Genomic DNA, 20233 nt, shown 5'->3' with positions numbered 1-20233 from the left:
TTTTTAAAAAAACACACACACCTACCGGCACCATGACAGATCCAACTGTGTCCACGTGGGGGAAGAAAAGAGGTGGCACTTTGATTTCTAGAAGCCCCCTCCCCCTTGCCTGAAAAACCCCCACGTCAGCTTTGCTTATCAGCCCCTTAATTAGCCTAACCCCATAAAACCCTGACCATGAGACCTAACCAGGGAGAAGGTGCCTTTAGAACATGAGCTCCCTGGGGTGCCTGGGTGGCCCAGTCAGTTGAGCGCCCGAATCTTGATTTCGGCTCAGGTCATGACGTCATGGGATTGAGCCCCATTTCAGGCTCTGTCCTGAGCGTGGAGTCTGCTTGAGGTCCCCCCCCCACCTCTCTCTCTCTCTCTCTCTCTCTGCCTCTCCCCCCCCAAAAATTTTTTTTAAAAAAGATTAATTTTAAAAATAAATTTTTAAAAAAGAACACAAGCTCCCCGTCTCTGTTCTCTGGCCATTGAATAAATTACCAGCTTACCATCAAATACTGTTTTGGTGTTTGGCCATTCGACAAATGGTATATTGAGGAGGCAAAGGACCTACCACTTAAGTAACACTGCCTTTAACCCACTTCTGCACTTTCTTTCTGTTTTATTGGTGGGGGTGGGGGTGGGGGTTGCTTTGTTCTGTTTCATCCTTACTTCTACCTTTAATCTAAACGTCTTTTGCTTGTCGGGGGAGGGGGGGGTGTTTTCCCAGAGCAACTGAAGAGAAAATATTCGAACTAGAACATTCGACCCCACATGGAAAGTCACAGCCACGGATTTGGTTGGCATCGTGAAGAACAGAGCTGGAGACCAGGGGGACCATTACCTTTGACCTCCTTGGAGAGGAAATGTTCAGCCTTTACTTCCTGAAGTGTTTGTTCTGCACAACGGGCCCCCAGTAAATGGGTGTTGCATTGGGTTTCTCTTCGCTGTCATGGGCTCAGCCAGCGCTTGTCGCTGGGGACCCCAATCATGGCCATTGCAAATAGTCCCTAGACATTTTGTAAACAAGGCAGGCCCCTTTAAAGGCCTTTCCTCAAATTCTTACACGCATTCGTCCTAACCTTGCTCTTGAAACTCATCCAGTCCTTCAGACCCTCAGCTTCTCCCAAACTGTCAGCTGTACCTCCTTTCTTATCCAGGCTAAAGCTCATGGTCAACCATGTCGAAAGATTTTCTCCCCTAATCGTGACACCTTACTCCCTCATTCTGATTCCATTCTGATTCCTGGGAACACCTTGATCCAGGACCAGTCCAACAATGGCAGTCACTACAGATTGCTAACTCAGCAGCCCTCACCGTATCATATGCTCCTTATCAACACAACCTTGGTTATTTGCAGGTGTGGGACAGCAGTGTGCCTGGACGCAGGGGGCCAGCCGAGACTGGTCTGAGCCCAGTTATTCTCAACCAGAGGTGATTCCCCACCCCCATAGGACAGTTGACAAAGTCTGGAGGCCATTTTTTGTTGTCACGACTGGGGAAAGGCAGGGGAATGCTACTGGCGTGTATGTGGCAAAGGGCAGGGATGCTGCTAAACGTCCCATAATGAACAAGACAGCCCCCACACCCACACAACCAAGGGTTATCAGTCCCTAAATGTCAGTAGCGCTGAGGTCAAGAAACCCCAGCCTAAACTAGCCATAGCGATTGTGTTCCCATCTGCTAGAGACTGGTTTAGGATGGGTGCATCTGGACCAGTTCTGGGCAATGAGATATAAGAAACACCTACTGGAAAATACCTCTTCTCCTTGATAGAAACAAAGACAAATTCAAGGGCAGCCTTCCCATGACGTCCTGGTTTGGGCTGCTATACGACCCTATTGCTAAGCCACTTTGGGTCGGGTAATGTTATTTGGAGTCCAAAGCATCCTTCCTTGTGAACAAACGACTTCTCCATCAGGGCAGTGAGATCCCAGAATCACTCGGTTTGGAGTCATCACAAATACGTGCTTTCTGATATACACCAGACTCTCCATGCTACCCGAAATTTGTTCTTCCTGTCCGTAGTCAGCTTCCCCCCCCCAAGAAAAGTTGTAGCTTTTCACTTCCTTCCTCTGTCCCCATCACCTTTCCCCTTACATGAGGCAGGAGACCTTGTCGACTCCTTCAGAGATAACAAACACCAGCTGACAGAAACTACCCCGACTTCCTGACGTCCTTTACAAATACATCCACATCCATGCCTACCCTTGCTTCCTTCCCTCACTGGTGCCCTTCGTCCCCTCTTCCATTCTTCCACAACAGCAAAGGGATCCCTCCTCTGGTTCAAGGTTAACCCCTCCCTCTGTGCTTTGCTTATCCCCTCCAGCCTCTCTGGGGACTTTTCTCCACTGATATCTCCTCTCTCTGTCTTGAGTCTCCCACCTCTCCGACCTCCTGTCTCCTGGTTCTTCCCCCAGCGGTATCTAAATATACTGAAGGGGCCGCTGGGTGGTTCAGTCGGTTAAAGCATCCAACTGTTGGTTTCAGCTCAGGTCATGATCGCGCAGTTGAGGAGTTTGCGCCCCACATCGGTCTCTGTGCTGACGGTGTGGAATCTGCTTGGGATTCTCTCTCTCTCCCTCTTTCTCTCTGCACCCCCCCACTCTCTCTTTCTCAAAATAAATAAATAAGCTTTAATAAAGAGAGAAACTAAAAAGAGGTTAGCAAACTTTTTCTGCCAATGGCCAAATAGCAAATATTTTAGACTTTTCAGGATGTGTGTGTGTGTGTTTATTAGAAATATAAAAACCATTTCTAACTCACTGACCATACAAAAACAGGCTGCACTCAGGATTTGACAGCCGCCCCCCCCCCAAGCTATAATTTGCTGGCCCTTGTGTTAAAGGAAGAGAAATGGTGGATTCTAGGCAAATGGCCACTTGTACATTTCTCAACTCCTCTCCGTCCCCTACACTAATATATCTGCTTCTTTAAACCCAGAGTCTGCTGGGGCCAGTGGCATCTGGGTAGAGATGAGGGTGTTGTCTCTAGGGGAATCCCCAAAGGGAAATCTGGGGGTGACATGTCTCCCCCATGCACCAGGTGGAGAGTCCCAAGATAAGCTGAAGAACACTCCAGGCTGAAGATCAGACACCGTCCATCCCAGGAAGAGTCTGGCCCACAGGGGTCCATGGACCTCCTGGGATAGGCCCGCATCACTCCCGTGTGTGTGTGTGTGTGTGTGTGTGTGTGAGATCCCTCTGGCCCCCAAGAACTCCAAGAGGAGCCCTGCTCCTGAATCTAGGAGGAAGCAGAGACCAGGGAGCAAGGAGGTGTCTCTGCTTACCTGCCTGGTGTGCACATGCACCTCTTGGGGCGAAGAATCCGCCTCCTCCCATCGCTTGGGAAACTGCCCCTGCTTAGAGTTCTCAACCCCCCAGGGCTGAGCCCCAAGAAGAAATGACAACACTGAGAGGTCCCGGCAGCTGCAAAGAGGATGGTCCGGTGTAACTGACGCCCACCCAACAGACCTGCTGGAGTAGACAGACAACTTAACACGAGAATAATTCCAATAAGAACTGAACACAATCAAATAAGAATGTAAGGAGATTCGAGTACAGAACCAAAATGCTCTTTGGAACTAAATAAAAATGGGATAGGGGTGCCTGGGTGGCTCAGTCGGTTAAGCGGCCAACTTCAGCTCAGGTCATGATCTCGCGGTCCGTGAGTTCGAGCCCCGCGTCGGGCTCTGTGCTGACAGCTCAGAGCCTGGAGCCTGTTTCAGATTCTGTGTCTCCCTCTCTCTGACCCTCCCCCATTCATGCTCTCTCTCTGTCTCAAAAATAAATAAACGTTAAAAAAAAATTTTAATAAAAATGGGATAAACAAGAGACTTTTCTGGATCAACAAGAGAAGAGTACGGTCACTGTCAAGAGCCAAATTAGGGGCTTAGAAGAACACATGGAAGAAATATCTCAAAGCACAGATCAAAATGCCAATTGATGAAAATTGCAAAGGAGAAGAATTAGCCTGAGATGCCCAGGAGATCTGACATGGGAATGATAGGGGGTTTTGGAAGAGTAGGGGGGAGGCATTCAGGTCCATTCGATGTAATTAAAAAAAAAATCCTCTCTGCTGCATTAACTTCTCTCTCTCTCCCTTTCTCTCTCTCCACCCAACATTCTAGAAAAGTTGTTTACGCTCTGTTATCCCCACTTCCTGCCGCCCCCTCACTGCTCAACCACTGCAGTCTGATTTCTGCCTCCAACACACCCAGGAACGGCTCAATGTCCCAAATGCTTCCTTTGTGCTAAGGATGGAGACTTCCCAGTCTTTTCTAACTTGACTTTCGGGTCACCCTTAATTGCACGGGTCTTCTTTTCTTTTTCTTTTTCATAATCAAGTATCTCAATTTCGTCCAGCTTTATTGAGGTATAATTAACACATAAAAATTGTCCATGATGGTTTGATCTACGCAAAGTGTCGATGATGGTTTGATCTATGCAAATTTTCCATGATGGTTTGATCTACATATGCATTGTCCCCTTTGCTTCTTAAGCTCTGTCTTCTTGGCTTCTCTGGCACGATCGTCCTATAAGAGTGGTCAACTCATCCCAGTTTGCCCAGTACTTTCCCTGCTTTAGCACTGAGCATCCCACATCCCAGAAACCCCTCCAGCCCAGGCAAGCCAGAACGACGCCACAGGCTTGTCTTCTCCTGTCCCAGAGTGTCTCGATTTGGATTCCCCCAAGAGCAAACTCTGAGACAAGGATTCGAGCATAAGTACTTTATTTTGGAGGTGATCCCAGGAAACACCAGCAGGAATGTGAAGACGGGAGTCAGAGAAAGAAAGGCAGCCAGTCCAAGCTGTGTTCAAAGATGTGTTATCGAGTCTCTGTAAATAAACTTAAAGTTTTTTTAATTAAAACAAAAATAAATGTGTCCATAAGCATTATTTTCTTCCTCAGCTCTAGGTAATAATAACTCCAACTTTCCTGTTCCTTTAGTTGAAAATTTTGGAGTAATTCTTTACTCTTCTCTTTCTCTCACACCCCACATTCACTCCAGCAGCAAATCCCATTAGTTTTCTCTTCAGAATAGATTAATTTTCTTCCTACCCTTCCTCTCATCCGCATTTTCATCATAGCCCCAGGAGAACCGCACAGGTTATTATCAACAGTGGTGTGGTTCCATCACACCACACTGTTCCCTTCCCATGACTGCCAGCTGAGACAAGAGCTACAAGGTTGGGGTCTCAGGGATAATTCGAGTTTACAGACAGTCCCTTGAAAGGTGGCAGGTGCTGCAGAAAGAGATCAACCATTGGAGGCACAGACTGAGTCCAAATATGAGCTGTGCCACTGGATGACAATGGACAAGCCTCAGTTTCCCCAGCTATAAAATGGGGCTGGTAGTTGTTCCAACTTCACAGAGTCGTGTGTCTGTCTAGCACACAGTACATGCTTGATAAACGGTGACTTTTGTTATTTTTATGCACCAAAAATGCCCAGCCTTTGCTCCCTTACGCCCAAAGTGGTAAAGGGGACCTCCTTCACACTTATCTGTCAACCTAAAACTAGACAATCATGAGAGATGTGGGAGGGAGATAGGTTTGAGCCAGCTCCTGTGGAACACCCCAGCATGACCCAAAGATGTGACCACAGCCCCTGCTTCTCCATTTTTCAACACATTGCAGGAGGCTCACATTTCCTCTTCTGAGATGCAGGAACTTCCCCTGACCCCAGATAAACAGTCCCTTGGACCAACGGCCCCCCTGGGGTTGGATACCCACCCACGCTATAGTCTATGGGCTGTAGGGGGGGCTGGTTTCAGTCCTGGTGAGTTAGGGACAGGTGTAGACGGGGGAGGAGACAAGGAGAGAGGGGGGCTGGAAGGGAAGTGAACGCTAACTGCCCCCACTGCCCCTCTGCCCAGAGCCTCCTTGCCTCGATCCCCTGCTCTCAGTCAACACGAGGATTCAGCTACTCACCAAGGGTAGTTGTTGATCAAGCAATTGATCAGTTTGGAGAATGCCCACGTCCCTTTGGATACGATTGGGGGATTGTCCAAAGGGTCTGCCCTGCTGCGTTGTGTTCAGCTGTGGGTAGTACCAGCCTCCCCTCGAGGGTGTTTCTGATGGTCAGGATCACTGGGCGGAGCACCGGTCCCATTAGAGGGTATTGCAGGCTGTCCTGCTCTCCCCCAGAATTCACGTGTTCAAGTGCCAACCCCCAGGACGTCGGCATGTGACTGTATTTGAAGAGGTAATTCATGAAAACGAAGTCATTGCAAGGGGCCCTGATCCAATATGACCTGTGTCTCTATAAGAAGGAATGATTCGGACACAGATACGCACAAGGACAAGTCCATGTGGAGACACGGGGAGCCGAGGGCCAGATACAACTCAAGGAGACACACCTCCCCAGAAACCAAAGACTTCGACCTGCCAGTCTTAGACTTCAGCCTCCAGAACGAGGAGACAGTAAACTTCTCGCATTTAAGCCAGTCTATGGTGCTTTATTGTGGAACACGCCCTCCCCCACAGCGGACCGTCACCTTGGGCAAGGGCCACACATCGAACTGACATTTTGAGAAGCTCTCACACGGCAAGAGCTAATAGTCCAGGAAGGTCCACGGCAAGTAAAAGTGAATCATTCATCGAAGATCTTTACAAACCACCAACAGCCTAAAGGCAGGTGCAGGCATAGGTAGCCACCACCACTGTCCTGGGAATCTGACCACACATTGGGGGAGGGGGCGGGCTTGCCTCTCAGGTGGTCTGCCTTTCTGGAAGCTTCACAGGCCAAGTCTTGGCAGAGGCCTGATTCTGCCCCCTAGGTCAGGCAAACCTCACCTGGGACATTGAGAAAGTTGCTTTGTCAAGAACAATTTTTCCCCACCTGCTTTCCCAGAAGCTGTTCCACATCAGGTAGGCAGTAAGGGAGCCCTGGGTCAGCACCCCAGGGTTCAGAAGAGCCAGGGAGTTTTCCACTCCAGCTCAGTCATTATCAGACCCGGAGCCCCCCGCGGCCAGGATTGCTTCCGCGGAGCCGGGAGCAAGGACTTGGTGAGTTTCCTCCAGCCCCCAGAGCTGGGAGACAATGTCTAAGACCTGGTCTCCCGCCAGCTCGCCACCTGCTACAGACTGAATTGTGTGTCCTCCGCCCAATTCGTATCTTAAACCCTAACCCTCAATGTGATGGTTCAAGGCGATGGAGGCGATCAGGTCATAAGGGTGGAACTCTCTGTTCCTTATAACGGGAACCCCAGAGAGTTCTCCCCCCTTGCAGCATAAGAGAACACAGCAAGATGGCCCTCTGCGAATCAGAAAGTGGGCCCTCACCAAGCACTGCACTTTCACCTTGGACCTCCCGGCTTCCAGAAATTCAACAAGTAAATCTCTTATTGCCTGTAAGCCATCCAGTTTCCAGTATTCTGGTACAGCGGCCTGAATAGACTAGGACATCATCCAATCGCACAAGCCCTCTAGTCGCCCTAGAAATGCTCTCACTTGCACCCAAGGATGGGACTGGCTCCATCCAAGCTGCCGGTTCCATCGTAGGTCCATCCATGTTGGTTCACAGACTGGCAGAGTCTTCCGTGGAAGGGCGGGAGGTTCTCATCCCCAAGAGCCAAGGGGCACTCGAGTAGGGACTCCCCCCCCCCACCCTCAGCCGTGGGGTTCAACAGGAACATTTCCGCTCACAAATCCAGTAGGTCGTTTTGTCACAAGAGAGGTCATTCCAGGTGCCACCCTTGTTCATGCTGGCACAGTCCTCATCGTTGATGTTGTTGGGCTCCTCTGGGTCCCAAAAGCTGCAGAGAGGAAAAGCAGGCATTGGGGAGGGATGGACAGGTGGGGCACAGGGGATTTTTTTCAGGGCACTCTATGCGATACTGCGACGGTGGATACGTGACAACATACACGCGTCAAAACCCACAGAATGCACAACACTTGGAGCGAAGCCTAATGTGAACCGAGGACTTCAGCTCATCAGAATGTATCCATAATGGTTCATCGTCTGTAACAAACGTGCCACCCCAAAAATGCAAGATGGTAACGACAGAGGAAACTGTGTACCTTCTGCTCAATTGTTTGGCAAAAAAGAAAGTCTATTAATTAAAGAAAGAATATCAGGGAGTCGGGGGGAGGGGGGAGGAAAGGCCCTCACGGTTCAAGGCTCTTTCTTGCATCCTAGCCATTTCTTCAGCTTTCTAGAATTACCTGAAGCCGCCACTTTGTCCCCTTCACCCCCACCTTGTCTGTCTTAATTCAGCCCCGCCTCCCGGTTCACCAGGACGGTCTCCTGTTCCTGAGTCTGTTTCCTACATCTGGTCAGTTTCTGTCTCTTACAAAGAACGCTTCTTGGAATCCTTCCAACCTCCCAGGTATTGTAGTATCTCAAGTCTCTTCCATTAAGGCAGAGCCTGATTTGGCAATTCGGGTGCATGGGATTTACTAAGGGATGCTCTCAGGAGAGGAGTGCGAGAAGCAGGATGGTGCAGGGGAGACCTTGAGCCCGGATGTGGGTTCAGCCTGGTCTTGCCTCAGCCTGATCCAAGAGGGAGCTCTGGAGTGTGAACAGCACCACAGAGTTCTCTCGACTTGTGACAAAGGGTCCCGGCTTCTCTTAGCCACTCGTTGGCTGTGGGCTGAAGTAACCTCCTAGGGGAGCTGGCCTCCATTCAGCTGAGGACAACTCTCTAGGGAAAGCACATCCATGAGCCTTCAGGAGTCAGTTCCCTCTGCCGGGGGAGGGCTGCACCAGCCCCATGAGGGGGTCTCAGCTGGGCCCTCACAGCACCCCACTATGCCATGTCTTTGCTATTTATAGAGCGGTGCCCTCCTCCAGGAATCTTTAACAAAAAATGAGAACCCCTGTCAGGACACTAATATTTCTAATATATAAAGAGCTCTTAGAAATAAAGAAGAAGGGTGCCTGGGTGGCTCAGTCGGTTAGGCTTCTGACTTTGGCTCAGGTCATGATCTCACAGTTCGTGGGTTCGAGCCCTGCATCGGACTCTGTGGGCTCTCTGCTGACAACTTGGAGCCTGGAGCCTGCTTTAAATTCTATGTCTCCCTCTCTCTCTGTCCCTCCCCTGCTCATGCTCTCTCAAACATAAATAAACATTTAAAGGAAGAAAGAAAGAAAGAAAGAGAAAGAAAGGAAGAAGGAAAGAAAGAAAGAAGAAAAAAACTAAAATCCCAGTGTAAAAATATACCAATGATATAATAAACACTTCACAGAAAAGTTAATACCTGTGTCTATTAAACATATGAGAAGATACCCAGGAGCACCTGGGGGGCCCAGTCGGTGAAGCGTCCAACTCGATTTTAGCTCAGGTCATGATCTCATGGCTTGTGGGTCCGAGCCCCACATCGAGCTCTGCACTGGCAGCACGAGCCTACTTGGGATTCTCTCTCTCTCCCTCTCTCTGCCCCGCCCCTGCTCCCCTGCTTGCGCTCTCTCTCAAAATAAACTTTAAAAAACATACAAATAATAAAAAAATAACATATCCAACTCCAGTCATTATAAGAGAATGTAAATTAATACTAAATTGGGATTCCATTTCATCTACAATTAAACCAACAAAATTACAAAAGTTTGATGAACTCTTTTTTTTTTTTAATTTTTTTTTAACGTTTATTTCTTTTTGAGACAGAGAGAGACAGAGCATGAACAGGGGAGGGGCAGAGAGAGAGGGAGACACAGAATCGGAAGCAGGCTCCAGGCTCTGAGCCGTCAGCCCAGAGCCCGACACGGGGCTCGAACTCACGGAGCGTGAGATCATGACCTGAGCCACCCAGGCTCCCCACAATGGAGAAAAATTTTAAAGGTACAGGGACCAGATTCCCTGTGAGCAAAAAAGCACCCTTGGGCCTCCTTTATCCAGCCTGGTCTGGGGTTCTAAAGAATCTTCTGGCTTGGACTGCACAAAGACCATGGCGGGCAGAGACCCCAAGGGCCCTCAATACTTGCCTCAGAGTGACAGGTGACCCATCCAGCCACTTCCAGTCCCCTTCATAGTCCCTGTCACTCAGCCCCAGCCAGTAGATCCGTGGAGAGCCATGAGCCTTGGCCACAAACTTCTGCAAGTACAAACTCCATTCAGCCATCAGCTTAATTACATCAAATGTAAATGGTCTAAAAACACCCATTAAGAGCCAGAAATTGTCAGACTGAATTTAAAAAAGAAGATCCGGGGCGGCCGGGCGGCTCAGTCGGTGGAGCGTCCACCTTCAGCTCAGGACATGATCTCACAATTTGTGAGTTCGAGCCCCGCATTGGGCTCACTGCTGTCAGCCCAGAGCCTGCTTCAGATCCTCTGTCCCTCTCTCTTCTCTGCCCCTCCCTCGCTCGCACACTCTCTCTCAAAAATAAAGAACAGTTAAAAAAAAAAGACCCAACTGTATGTTGTCTACAAGAAATCTGCTTGAAAATAATGACACAGGTAAAGGATGGGAAAAGACCATGCAGACCCCCGGGCTCAAATCCCAGCTCTGACACTTGCTAGTTGTCCATGGCCACGGGCAAGTCTCTTAAACGTCCGGTGCCTCAGTTTCCCCATCTGCGAAGTACAAGCAATGTCTACCGTGTGCAAATGGCTTGGCCCTCTCACCGTCGTAGCACCAAATCATCGCAGGTGCTTACGAAACGCCAGTTTTCCTTCGCCGGTGAAACTGCTTTCCTACCACCTCAAAGCGCAGCAGGACCCACGCGTCCCTCATCGAGCTATGGGGACGGTTACTTGGGCATCACGTGACCCCTCCTGACTCGCACGCTAATTCACAAGGTTGTTGTGAGGACGTTAATGTAAGACGCAAGGTGTTTGGAACACAGCCTGGAGAACGGAAGGAATGTAATAGCCGTGACGATATCTCCGGATTAGAGAGAATGCCTAGACTTGGGATTTGAACCCAACGAGAGCCTGTCCTCTTAACCTTGTTATTAAAAGTCTTAGCGGCGGGGGCGCCTGGGTGGCTTGGTCGGTTGGGCAGCCGACTACAGCTCAGGTCATGATCTCGAGGTCCGAGGGTTCGAGCCCCGCGTGGGGCTCTGTGCTGACAGCTCAGAGCCCGGAGCCTGCTTCCGGTTCTGTGTCTCCCTCTCTCTCTGCCCCTTCCCTGCTTGCTCTCTGTCTCTCTCTCTCTCTCTCTCTCTCTCTCTCTCAAAAGTAATAAACAATTAAAAAAAAAAGTTTTAGTGGCTAAGAGCATCTAGGCGACTCAGTTAACTAAGCATCTAACTCTTGAATTTGGCTCAGGTCATGGTCTCATGGTTCGTGGGATCAAGCCCCACGTCAGGCTCTGTTCTGACATTGCTTGAGATTCTCTCTGCCCCTCCCCTGCTCACTCTCTCTCTCTCTCTCTCTCTCAAAATAAATAAATAAACATTTTAAAAAAGAAAAAGTCTTCGTGGCTCAAAAGCACTTCCAATTTCTCTCCATCCAGGAAGGATATGTGAAACCTGCTGGCTCTTGAGGGCTTGGAGGGGATAGCTCACCTGTTCAGCGAAGCTATTGATGATGACCAAGTGAGAGTAATTCTCCTGGCAGAACTTCCGGGCTTCATCCCATGACTTGGTCCTTGGGGAGAAGTAGTAACACTTGCCCTCAAAGGGGAGCCAGTCCTCAGGGCAGGTGATCCTGGTACAGTCTAGGGACAGAGTAGTATGCTCTCAGCATGGCCCCAGAGCCGGGGTCATGTACACGGTGTGCCATACACAGTTGTGCGGGTTGCGCACTGCTCATCTCCAGGGGGCATCGTTCGGGTTAACTGCACTGAGTATCACCCCCCTGGGGATTTGTGCAACGTGCCAGCACGGTCACGTCCCGCATCTCAGGGCAGTTCCCCAAGTCCCACTCACCTAATAAGCCCCGAAGTTCTACCAGGGACTGGTTGGTGTTAGTTCTTATGTGGTCAATATCCTTCTTCAGGCCAGCCAGCCCTGCCGTGCCAGTCACTGTCAGCAAGGATGGGCTGGAAGGTTAGTAACGCAAACCCCCATCTACCCATCCACCCACCGCTGACTGCAAACACCAGAAAGAGGCGAGACCCACGCTCCTCACTGCACCCTCTTTCTAGCGGGTGGTGCTAGAACTCGAAACTGACGTGCTCAGTGCCCAGAGAGAGTCCCAGAGTGGCTCAGAGGAGGGACTGAGCTCTGGGGCTAGGGGAAGAGTGGGGATGGTGGACTTCCTGGAGGAGGTGGGTTTTGCAGGAAGATAGTGACTCAGCATCCGCGAGAGAGAGGGAGGGAGGCTCAGCAGGCCGGGGCCACCTTTACAGAAGCAGACATGTTGGGGCAGGCCGCAGCGGTAGAGGTCAAGGTGAACCTCACAGGAGCCAGAGCTCAAAGTAGGGTGAGGGCCAATGTCCAGGTCCTCGAGTGTTAAGCCTGGAGTTTCGCCTTGGACTCTGGGCAGTGAGACACCACCAGTGGGTTTCGAGCAGAAGCGTGGCTTGAATGCAACATGCGACAGTTGTCGGGCTTCGGCAAACATGGCGAAGGCCGTGCTAGCCCAGGAGATTCTTCTACAACTAAGTGTTCCCACTGCTCCCACACCAGACTTGCCCACTTCTAGCTGGACACCCTTCCGTCTCTCTACCCACTAAAGCTTTTCTACTCCACCCACCTCTCTCCACCCTCGTCCAAGCCACCATCACCTCTCACCCATCCAACTGCCCCATACTCCTCCCTTGTACTTACGACATTGCCTCCTGCCACAGGGCCTTTGCACACACCTGAAGCCCTCCGCCCCTCACGTGGTTAATTCTTTCCCTTCCCTCACTCAGCTACAGCACTCTTTCCCTAGGAAAGCCCTATATGACCTTCCCAAAGATAAGGTCAAAGATCCCTTATTGTATTTTTTTTTCATAGAATCAGCATCCTTTGGGCAATTCGCTGAAATATGGGATTTTATACTCATTTGGGTGATAATTGGGTAAACGCTTCTTACTACCTGTGCTGTCCAACAGAAGTAGAATATAAACCACATACATAATTTTGAATTTTTGAATGGCCCCATTTAAAAAAATTTTTTTTAATGTTTATTCATTTTTGAGAGAGAAAGAGACAGAGCACTAGCTGAGGAGAGGCAGAGAGAGAGGGAGACACAGAATCCGAAGCAGGCTTCAGGGGGACGCAGGGCTTGCACCCACGAACCGTGAGATCATGACCTGAGCCGAGGTCAGGCACTTAACCGACTGAGCCACCCAGGCGTCCCTAATGGCCCCATTTTTTAAAAGTCAGAAGAAAGCGAGCAAAAATAATTTGAGTGTTATTTTTTTTACTTATGCCAATATAGCCAAAATAGTTTAATGGGTAACCAGTATTAAAGATTATTATTCTTGATATTGTTGAGATATTTTACATTCTTTTTTTTTTTTTTTTTGGAGCAAGTCTTTGACATTGGTGTGTGTTTTACACTCACAGCCCATCTCCGTTCAGAATGACCACACTGCAAGTGTCCCATAGCCACAGTGTCCAATAGCCTATTTGTCCCATAGCCACAGTGGCTCATGGCCGCCATATTGGACAGTGGCGATCTAGACGCACACATGCACGTAAACACACGCTCACGCACACGCTGTGCAAGGACAGGAACGGTGCCTGATGTGCTCCCTACCCCACCCGTCCCCCGATACCTACACAATTCCCGGCAAAGGCAGGATCGGAAGTGGCCTTGGGGTCGCATTTGAGGGGTCATGTTGGGCGTTCGATATGCATAACATGAAGGGAACAAAGCACTCACCACTTGCTTGCCATGCCGTCTGCTGAAAGGTCAACATTCTCAGCTCTCCCACCACCTCCTGGTCTATGAGGAAGAGTCCATCTTGAGCCCAGGCCCCCCCCACGCCCCATGCTCAGCGTCTCCCCAGGCCCCATCCCCTTCCTACTCACACTTGATAAGGGTCACAGCCAGACCAGTGCAGCCCAGGAGCAGTGACACCACCACCAGCAGGCACAGGAACACCACCAGTCTCTCCTCCTGGTAGCACCCAGGACATCTGGACTTCTGACTGAGCTGGGACCCCGGGGTGGCTGGGGGAAGAGAGTGGGGACACAGAGACCAGTGCTGATGCTTCATAGAGTGAGGAAGAGACACTCGAGCCTCTCTCCAAGAGCGGGGAGACAGAGATCCGTGGTCATGACTGGATCACCAGAGGGCGTCGGCGAGAGAGGGTCAGGGGAAGAGAACCCTGAAGGGGCCCAGAAGAGCACATGCTGTGCCTCGGGGCCATCGCTTCCCCAAACGGAGCCCCCTCCCCATCTCCAAATGAAGCCCCACCCCCATCCCATCTCCATTTTCAAATCCAACCCCATCGCCGCAACCTAACACGACTACAACATAACCCAGAACACGGGAGAGAACGTGCCGTGTGCCAAAGCATCCTGTCACACCCTTATTACTGGATCCTCACCCTTATCACGTAGATGTCACTATTATTCTCGGTTTGCAAATAAGTAAACGGAGGGCTTGGCGAGGTCGTGCATGAGTTGGACCCAGCGCAGCTCCTAACGTTTGCGATGCATTGCCCTATACTCTCCAGCAGCCCCTGCCCAAGCTGCTCCCCCCTTCTAGGAAGCTTATGGACCTTTGCATCAGGGGCAGAGAATGTTTCCCATGCTTTATGCAAGTAGGAGTTGGGGCCTGAGAAGAATCAGGCAGAGACCCTGGGTCCCTCGAGTCTGGTTTAGACTCAGGGAGGAGGACCTTCTGAAAGGAGACACTTCTCTGCCCCAGGGTCTCCCTCTGGAGCTATAGGTCTGACTCAAGGATACTTGCTACCATGAGAGGGAAGAGAGGGGCACACCTGGGGGGCATGTGGACTTACCGGCTAGGGACGGCTGGAACGGGGGGGCATTCTGGATTGACACCTGGGAGAAAGGGAGAGAAGCGTTTATTTGCAAGTTGCTGCAAGACTCTACATCCCAAGATCAACACCTCCCCCATCCCATCCGATTTGTTCCCTAGGGAACTGGAGGGCTTCCCGGTGTCCCCTCGCAGGCTTCTGAAAGGCTCTCCCCACCGCTCACCCAGTGGAGGAGATGTGCAGATGACTGGGGTGAGGTCCAGACCTGGAAGGGGCCAGAAAGACAGTGGTTACACAGACAAGGACTTCAGCCAGGTAAACTGAAAGGTCCCAGCCCCAGATTCTCACCTTTGATCTTTGGGGACTTGCAAGGCAGTGGGGGGTTCTCTGTTTTCTTTCCTGGGGGGGGGGGAGGGGAGGGAGGGAAAGGAATGGTTAGGCCCAGGGCAGCACAAAGGCAGCACTGAGTTTCCTGTACCCCCAGCCCCAACTCACCTGCCCTTGGAGGCCTAGGTGGGGCCATCGAGTCTGTAGAAGAGAAGTTCAGAGTTAGAGCCGGTGTGAGGCCCGGAAAAAGATCAGAGACAGTGATGGAGCCAGGGCCCAGGCTCAAGTGGAGGGTGAGGGACAGGGTTGAGCATGAGAATGGAGCCGGGGTTGAGCTAGAGCGACCAGCGGTCCTGGATCGCCCGGGACTTGCCCGGTTTTCAACCTCAAAGCCCCACGTTCCAGGAAATCACTCAGCCCTGGGAAAAACTGGGGCAGTTGTTCGCCGTAAGTTAAAGACACGGCTGAGTCTGGGCTAAGGATGGAGTCACGGGTGTGGCTGGGTTGAGGATGGGGTGGGGGGACGGTGACGGACACGGGAGCAGGGTTGCGGTGCAGGATGTGGTCCGGACAAAGGGTGGGACTATCCCTGCACCAGGGGATGGGGAGGAAACGCCGTTTAGGTCGTGGTTCTGTGGAAGAAAGGGGGACGACTGTGGCTTTGGAAATAAAGCTGGAAATCGGACTGCAATCGGACATGGGGAAGGGGCCGACTTCGGGGAAGGGGTAGCACTGAAGATCGAATGGGTGGGGTCCATGTTGGAGGTGGGCTTAAGGACTGTGTCGACACCAAGTGGGAGCTGGGAGCCGACAGGCCGCAGAGCCCAGGGCCCCCCCTGCCTCATTCGGAGCCCCGGGCACCTCCCGGGTCGGCCTGTCACTGGACTAAGAAGCGGTGGGTGCAGTGCCCTGCCCTACAGGGACCGGCCACGGTCCCAGGACACCAGCACAGCGCAGTCGACCCTCAGGGGAGCCTCGAAGCCTTCCCTTTTATACCCACTTAGCAGACTCTTCTCGAGACCCGGGCCAGGCACGGAGCCTAAAGGCAAATCTGGTTCCCAGAGTGTGGATGTGAGGAGGCTGGGAGTCGAGGGTCCACTCACTGCTTATGAAGCACCAGCTTTCGTGTCTCAGGACCTATGCACCCACCAGTTCTCTACCAGGCTCCTCTGCCTAACAAACTCCAGCTCATCCGTTAAGCCCCATCCCAATATCCCCCCCCCCCCGACCCCAGTCTCCCCACCACTACAAGCGGAGCCCTCAATTCCCCCTGGAGATTTCCCCCATTCTCTCGGGCCATCCCTTCGTGGACCTGCTCACCGGGGGCTGTGCCCAGAACCGCCCCTCCCAGTGGACAGGGAGGCCTTCCGGGGCAGGGCAGAGGCACAGAGACACCTGTCATCACCGCGTCTGGCTGGGCACACAGGAGGCTGACCGTGCGTCTACAACGCCCAGCTAATGCCCCCTGGCCGCTGCTTCCCTCGGGCCACAGGCCACACATTTTCTGCACCCGGCCTCTGAGGAGTCCTCTTACCTGGCTTGGGAGGGAGATCCTTGTACGGGGGTGCCATGTTCTCGTAATCATCGCCATCCTCCTCCTCCTCTCTGGTCCCTTCCAGACGAGAGGCGAGTGAGAGCCCAGCCCATCCCCTCCTCTGTCCCTCGGGCCCCGGTTTCTAGCCGTGGGGTGGGGATGCCGTAATCTGGGTCCCGACCATCCCTGGCTGGCCCCCAGCTCCAGCCCGGCCAGGGCCATACCTGGCAGGTCCTGGCATCCAGAGTTGGTATACATGTGCACGGCCACAGCTAACACGAGAGCCTGAGAAGAGAGGACCGGATGGTATCTGCCCCTGACGCCTCCTGCTCAGGTGCCTGAGGTTTCTCTCAGTTCCCTTTTACATTAAAATTCAAGTACATGCAAATCCACCTTCGGGGGAACCACCCAAACCCCCCCCACACACACGTGCGCGCGCACACACACACACACACAGACGCACACATCCTTCGCCCCAGTTTGGATTCACACACAGAAGTGGCAACGCCTGCATCTGAGCACCAAGCCCTGGGTGGAAAAAACGGATAAGCTCCTTCCTTCGTGGAACTTGCCATCAAGACACAACAGACACTGAGCTAGTAAATCAATATAGAAATAAGTGGTTCAGTTTTTTATTTTATTTCCAATAGTCACCAAGTATTATTAAAATAAAATCACGTAGGGGTGCCTGGGTGGCTCCGTCGGTCGAGCGTCCGGCTTCGGCTCAGGTCATGATCTCACAGTTCGTGGGTTCGAGCCCCGCGTCGGGCTCTGTGCTGAGCGTGGAGCCTACTTAGGACTCTCTCTCCTGGGGCGCCCAGGTGGCTCAGTTGGTTAAACGTCCGACTTCAGCTCAGGTCACGGCTCGTGAGTTTGAGCCCCACGTTGGGCTCTGTGCTGACAGCTCAGAGCCTGCAGCCTGCTTCAGATTCTGTGTCTCCCTCTCTCTCTGCCCCCGCCCCCCGCTCATGCTCTCTTTCTCAAAAATGTACAAACATTTAAAAAGTGACATAAAACAGGGGCACCTGGCTGGCTCAGTCAGAAGAGCATGAAGCTTTTGATCTCAGGGTCATGAGTTCGAGCCCCACGTCGGGAGCAGAGATCACTTAAATAAACTTTTTTTTTTTTTAATGACAATAAAATACAATAAAATAGAGTGAGGGATAGGATAGAGGCTAGTGTAGAGAGATAAAGAGGGAAGGCCTCCTGGAAGTGACATTTGCGACAAAATGCTAAAGTGATAGGTGCTAAGTACTCCCACGGTCCACAGCGAACGTTCCATGTTCCACGTTCCTGGCTGAGTTATCTCTGGCTGCATCACAAATTACCCCAAAGCTTCGTAAACGACAACAAGCATTTATTAGCTCGCAGTTTCCGTGGCGCTGAGTTCAAGAGCAGCTTGGCTGGGTGACTGGTTCTTCCCCGGGATCTCGCATATCCCGTCAAGAGGCTCCCTCGGGCCAAGGTCTCTGTGCTGAAGCTGGGAGATCTGCTTCCAAGATGGGGCGCTCTCTCCAAAGGGCCGATGGAGCGTCCTCCCAATGTGGCACAGGCCAGGGTGGAAGCCATGCCACCTTGGATGCTTTGGCCGCACAAGTCACAAGCTGTGACCGCTGCTATCTTTTTTCACCCCGACCGGTTCCGAGTCGTCGTGGGAGGAGACGCCATGAGAGCGTGAACACCAAGACGTGAGGATCATCGGGGGCCATCCTGAAGGCTGGTCACCACCATCACATGCACAGAACTTGCAAAGGAAGGTTTTTCACCCTGAGCTTGACATCGACGGGAAGTTATTTAAAAAGTGAGAGTAGGGGCGCCTGGGTGGCTCAGTCGGTTAAGCGTCTGACTTCGGCTCAGGTCATGATCTCACGGTCTGTGAGTTCGAGCCCCGCGTCGGGCTCTGGGCTGACTGCTCAGAGCCTGGAGCCTGTTTCAGATTCTGTGTCTCCCTCTCTCTCTGCCCCTCCTCCGTTCATGCTCTGTCTCTCTCTGTCTCAAAAATAAATAAACGTTAAAAAAAATTTTTTTTAAATAAAAAGTGAGAGTTGAAGAGAGAAGTCTGTCCACCTCATTGGTAAAGCAAGGGATGAGGTTTTGACTCCGATCCCAAACCAGGGACCTGTGGGAAGGGGCTGCAGGAAGGGTGGCCACATCTTTTGGTTCAGCACAGATGTGGGAGTTCCCTGAGAGCCAAGTGAAGACAGTGGGGTAACCAGGCTGGAGCCATTTGGAGCATTCTGCCCAAGTGGGCAGCCTGCCTTGTGTTTCTCCAAAGGCCTGCCATCAGCCTTTGGGGCCAACGGCCTGAGAATCACCCATGACTCCTCTCTTCTCTCATTTCATGGCTCTGGCAAGTTGAATTTTCAAAAGATGGCTGCAACAGTATCTGTCTGTCCTACATGTGCTCATGCAACGTGACCTCGCCACTCCGCCAAGGAGTCCAACACTCCCCTTGAATCTGGGACGGTGGCAGTGACTCTCTTCTGACCACAGAATGTGGTGTGCCTGACAGCTGCCATGCAGCCTCCACCTGGCTGTGTCAGAACACGTGCTCCCTGTGGCCATGTTGCGAGGAAACCCAAGCCGTATGGAGGTGTTCGCTCAACAGTCCCAGCTGAGGCCAGACTTCAGGCTGTCCCAGCCCAGGTGCCAGACATGCAAGTGAAGATACCTCCTGATGTTTCCAGCCCCCCAGGACAGTAGAGTCACTGTAGAGTAGATTCAACCTCCAGCCCATTGAATCTTCCTATCTGAGGCCCCGGACACTGTGGAACAGAAACCAGCTGTCCCTACCATGCCCTGTCCCCTAGAATCTGTGACTGTCACTGAAGTGACTCTTAGCCACTAAGTTTGGGCTGGTTTTTTAGATACCCTAGATATTGGAAATCTGGCAAATCTGTTAGTAATCCTGGGTGGCTGTACCTTCACAATATAACCAGCTTCTGAGCCGGTCTGACCTCCCAGTCTAAGCCGTCTGCTTGGATTACAGTAACAGCCTCCTTCTGGTCTGCCTGCCTTCTGCCCTTGCCCTCCATAGAGTGGAACTCATAGAAGCAGACAGGTGGTTGCCAGGGGCTGGAGGAAGCAAAAATTGGGTAGGTGTTGCTTAAGGGGAACAGAGTTTCAGTTATGTAAGATAAATGAGTTCTGGGGAATCAGTGTACAATGATGTGACTATAATTGATGATGTTGTACTGTGTATTTGAAATTTGATATAAGGGTAGATCTTGGATCTTCTCGGAAGGAAGGAAGGAAGGAAGGAAGGAAGGAAGGAAGGAGAAAGAAAGAAAAAAAGAAAGAAAGAAAGAAAGAAAGAAAGAAAGAAAGAGGAAAAAAAGAAAGAAAGGAAGGAAGGAAGGAGGAAAGAAAGAAAGAAAGAAAAAGAAAGAAAGGAAGGAAGAAAGAGAAAAAAAGAAAGGAAGGAAGGAAGAAAGAAAGAAAGAAAGAAAGAAAAAGAAAAAAATAAAGGAAGGGAGGAGGAAAGAAAGAAAGAAAGAACGGAGGAAAGAAGAAAGAAGAAAGGAGGAAATAAGGAAAGAGAAAGAAAGAAAGAAAGAGAAAGAAAGAAAAAGAAAGAAAGAAAGAAAGAAAGAGAAAAAAGAAAGGAAGGAAGAAAGAAAGAAAAA

The 20233-nt window shown here is 51.2% G+C and overlaps 2 protein-coding genes across 4 annotated transcripts in view; one reads left to right on the top strand and one right to left on the bottom strand.

The window, feature by feature from the left end:
• The window catches only part of ADGRE3 (adhesion G protein-coupled receptor E3), a 48197-nt gene extending 45579 nt beyond the window's left edge, over positions 1-2618 (top strand). The window contains exon 16 of the mRNA XM_049640039.1: positions 698-2618. Within this exon, the coding sequence (XP_049495996.1) occupies positions 698-724 (27 nt within the window). The 3' untranslated portion in view covers positions 725-2618. The remainder of the gene's footprint in view (positions 1-697) is intronic.
• Positions 2619-4394: 1776 nt separating this feature from the next.
• Positions 4395-17283, bottom strand: CLEC17A (C-type lectin domain containing 17A). 3 transcript variants are annotated; one of them, XM_049640033.1, is made up of 12 exons: positions 16832-17281; positions 16608-16685; positions 15242-15274; positions 15095-15145; positions 14970-15011; positions 14768-14810; positions 13833-13973; positions 13684-13746; positions 11796-11891; positions 11433-11584; positions 9909-10018; positions 4395-7743 (listed from the first exon to the last, which is right to left on the bottom strand). In XM_049640033.1, exons 2-12 carry the CDS (start codon positions 16662-16664, stop codon positions 7611-7613), a joined length of 921 nt encoding a protein of 306 aa, XP_049495990.1. In that variant the 5' UTR covers positions 16665-16685; positions 16832-17281; the 3' UTR covers positions 4395-7610. The 3 variants fall into 3 exon arrangements, 2 of the variants coding, with proteins under 2 accessions (XP_049495990.1, XP_049495991.1); XM_049640034.1 differs by having other exon boundaries at positions 14768-14815; positions 14973-15011; XR_007459805.1 differs by lacking the exon at positions 4395-7743 and having other exon boundaries at positions 9932-10018; positions 10549-11584; positions 16832-17283.
• Between the last annotated feature and the right edge of the window lie 2950 nt (positions 17284-20233).

The sequence above is a fragment of the Panthera uncia genome, chromosome A2, assembly GCF_023721935.1.
Source record: "Panthera uncia isolate 11264 chromosome A2, Puncia_PCG_1.0, whole genome shotgun sequence".
NCBI lineage: Eukaryota > Metazoa > Chordata > Mammalia > Carnivora > Felidae > Panthera > Panthera uncia.
The sequence above is the reverse complement of the archived record's forward strand: the minus strand, read 5'-3'. Positions and strand labels throughout refer to the sequence as shown.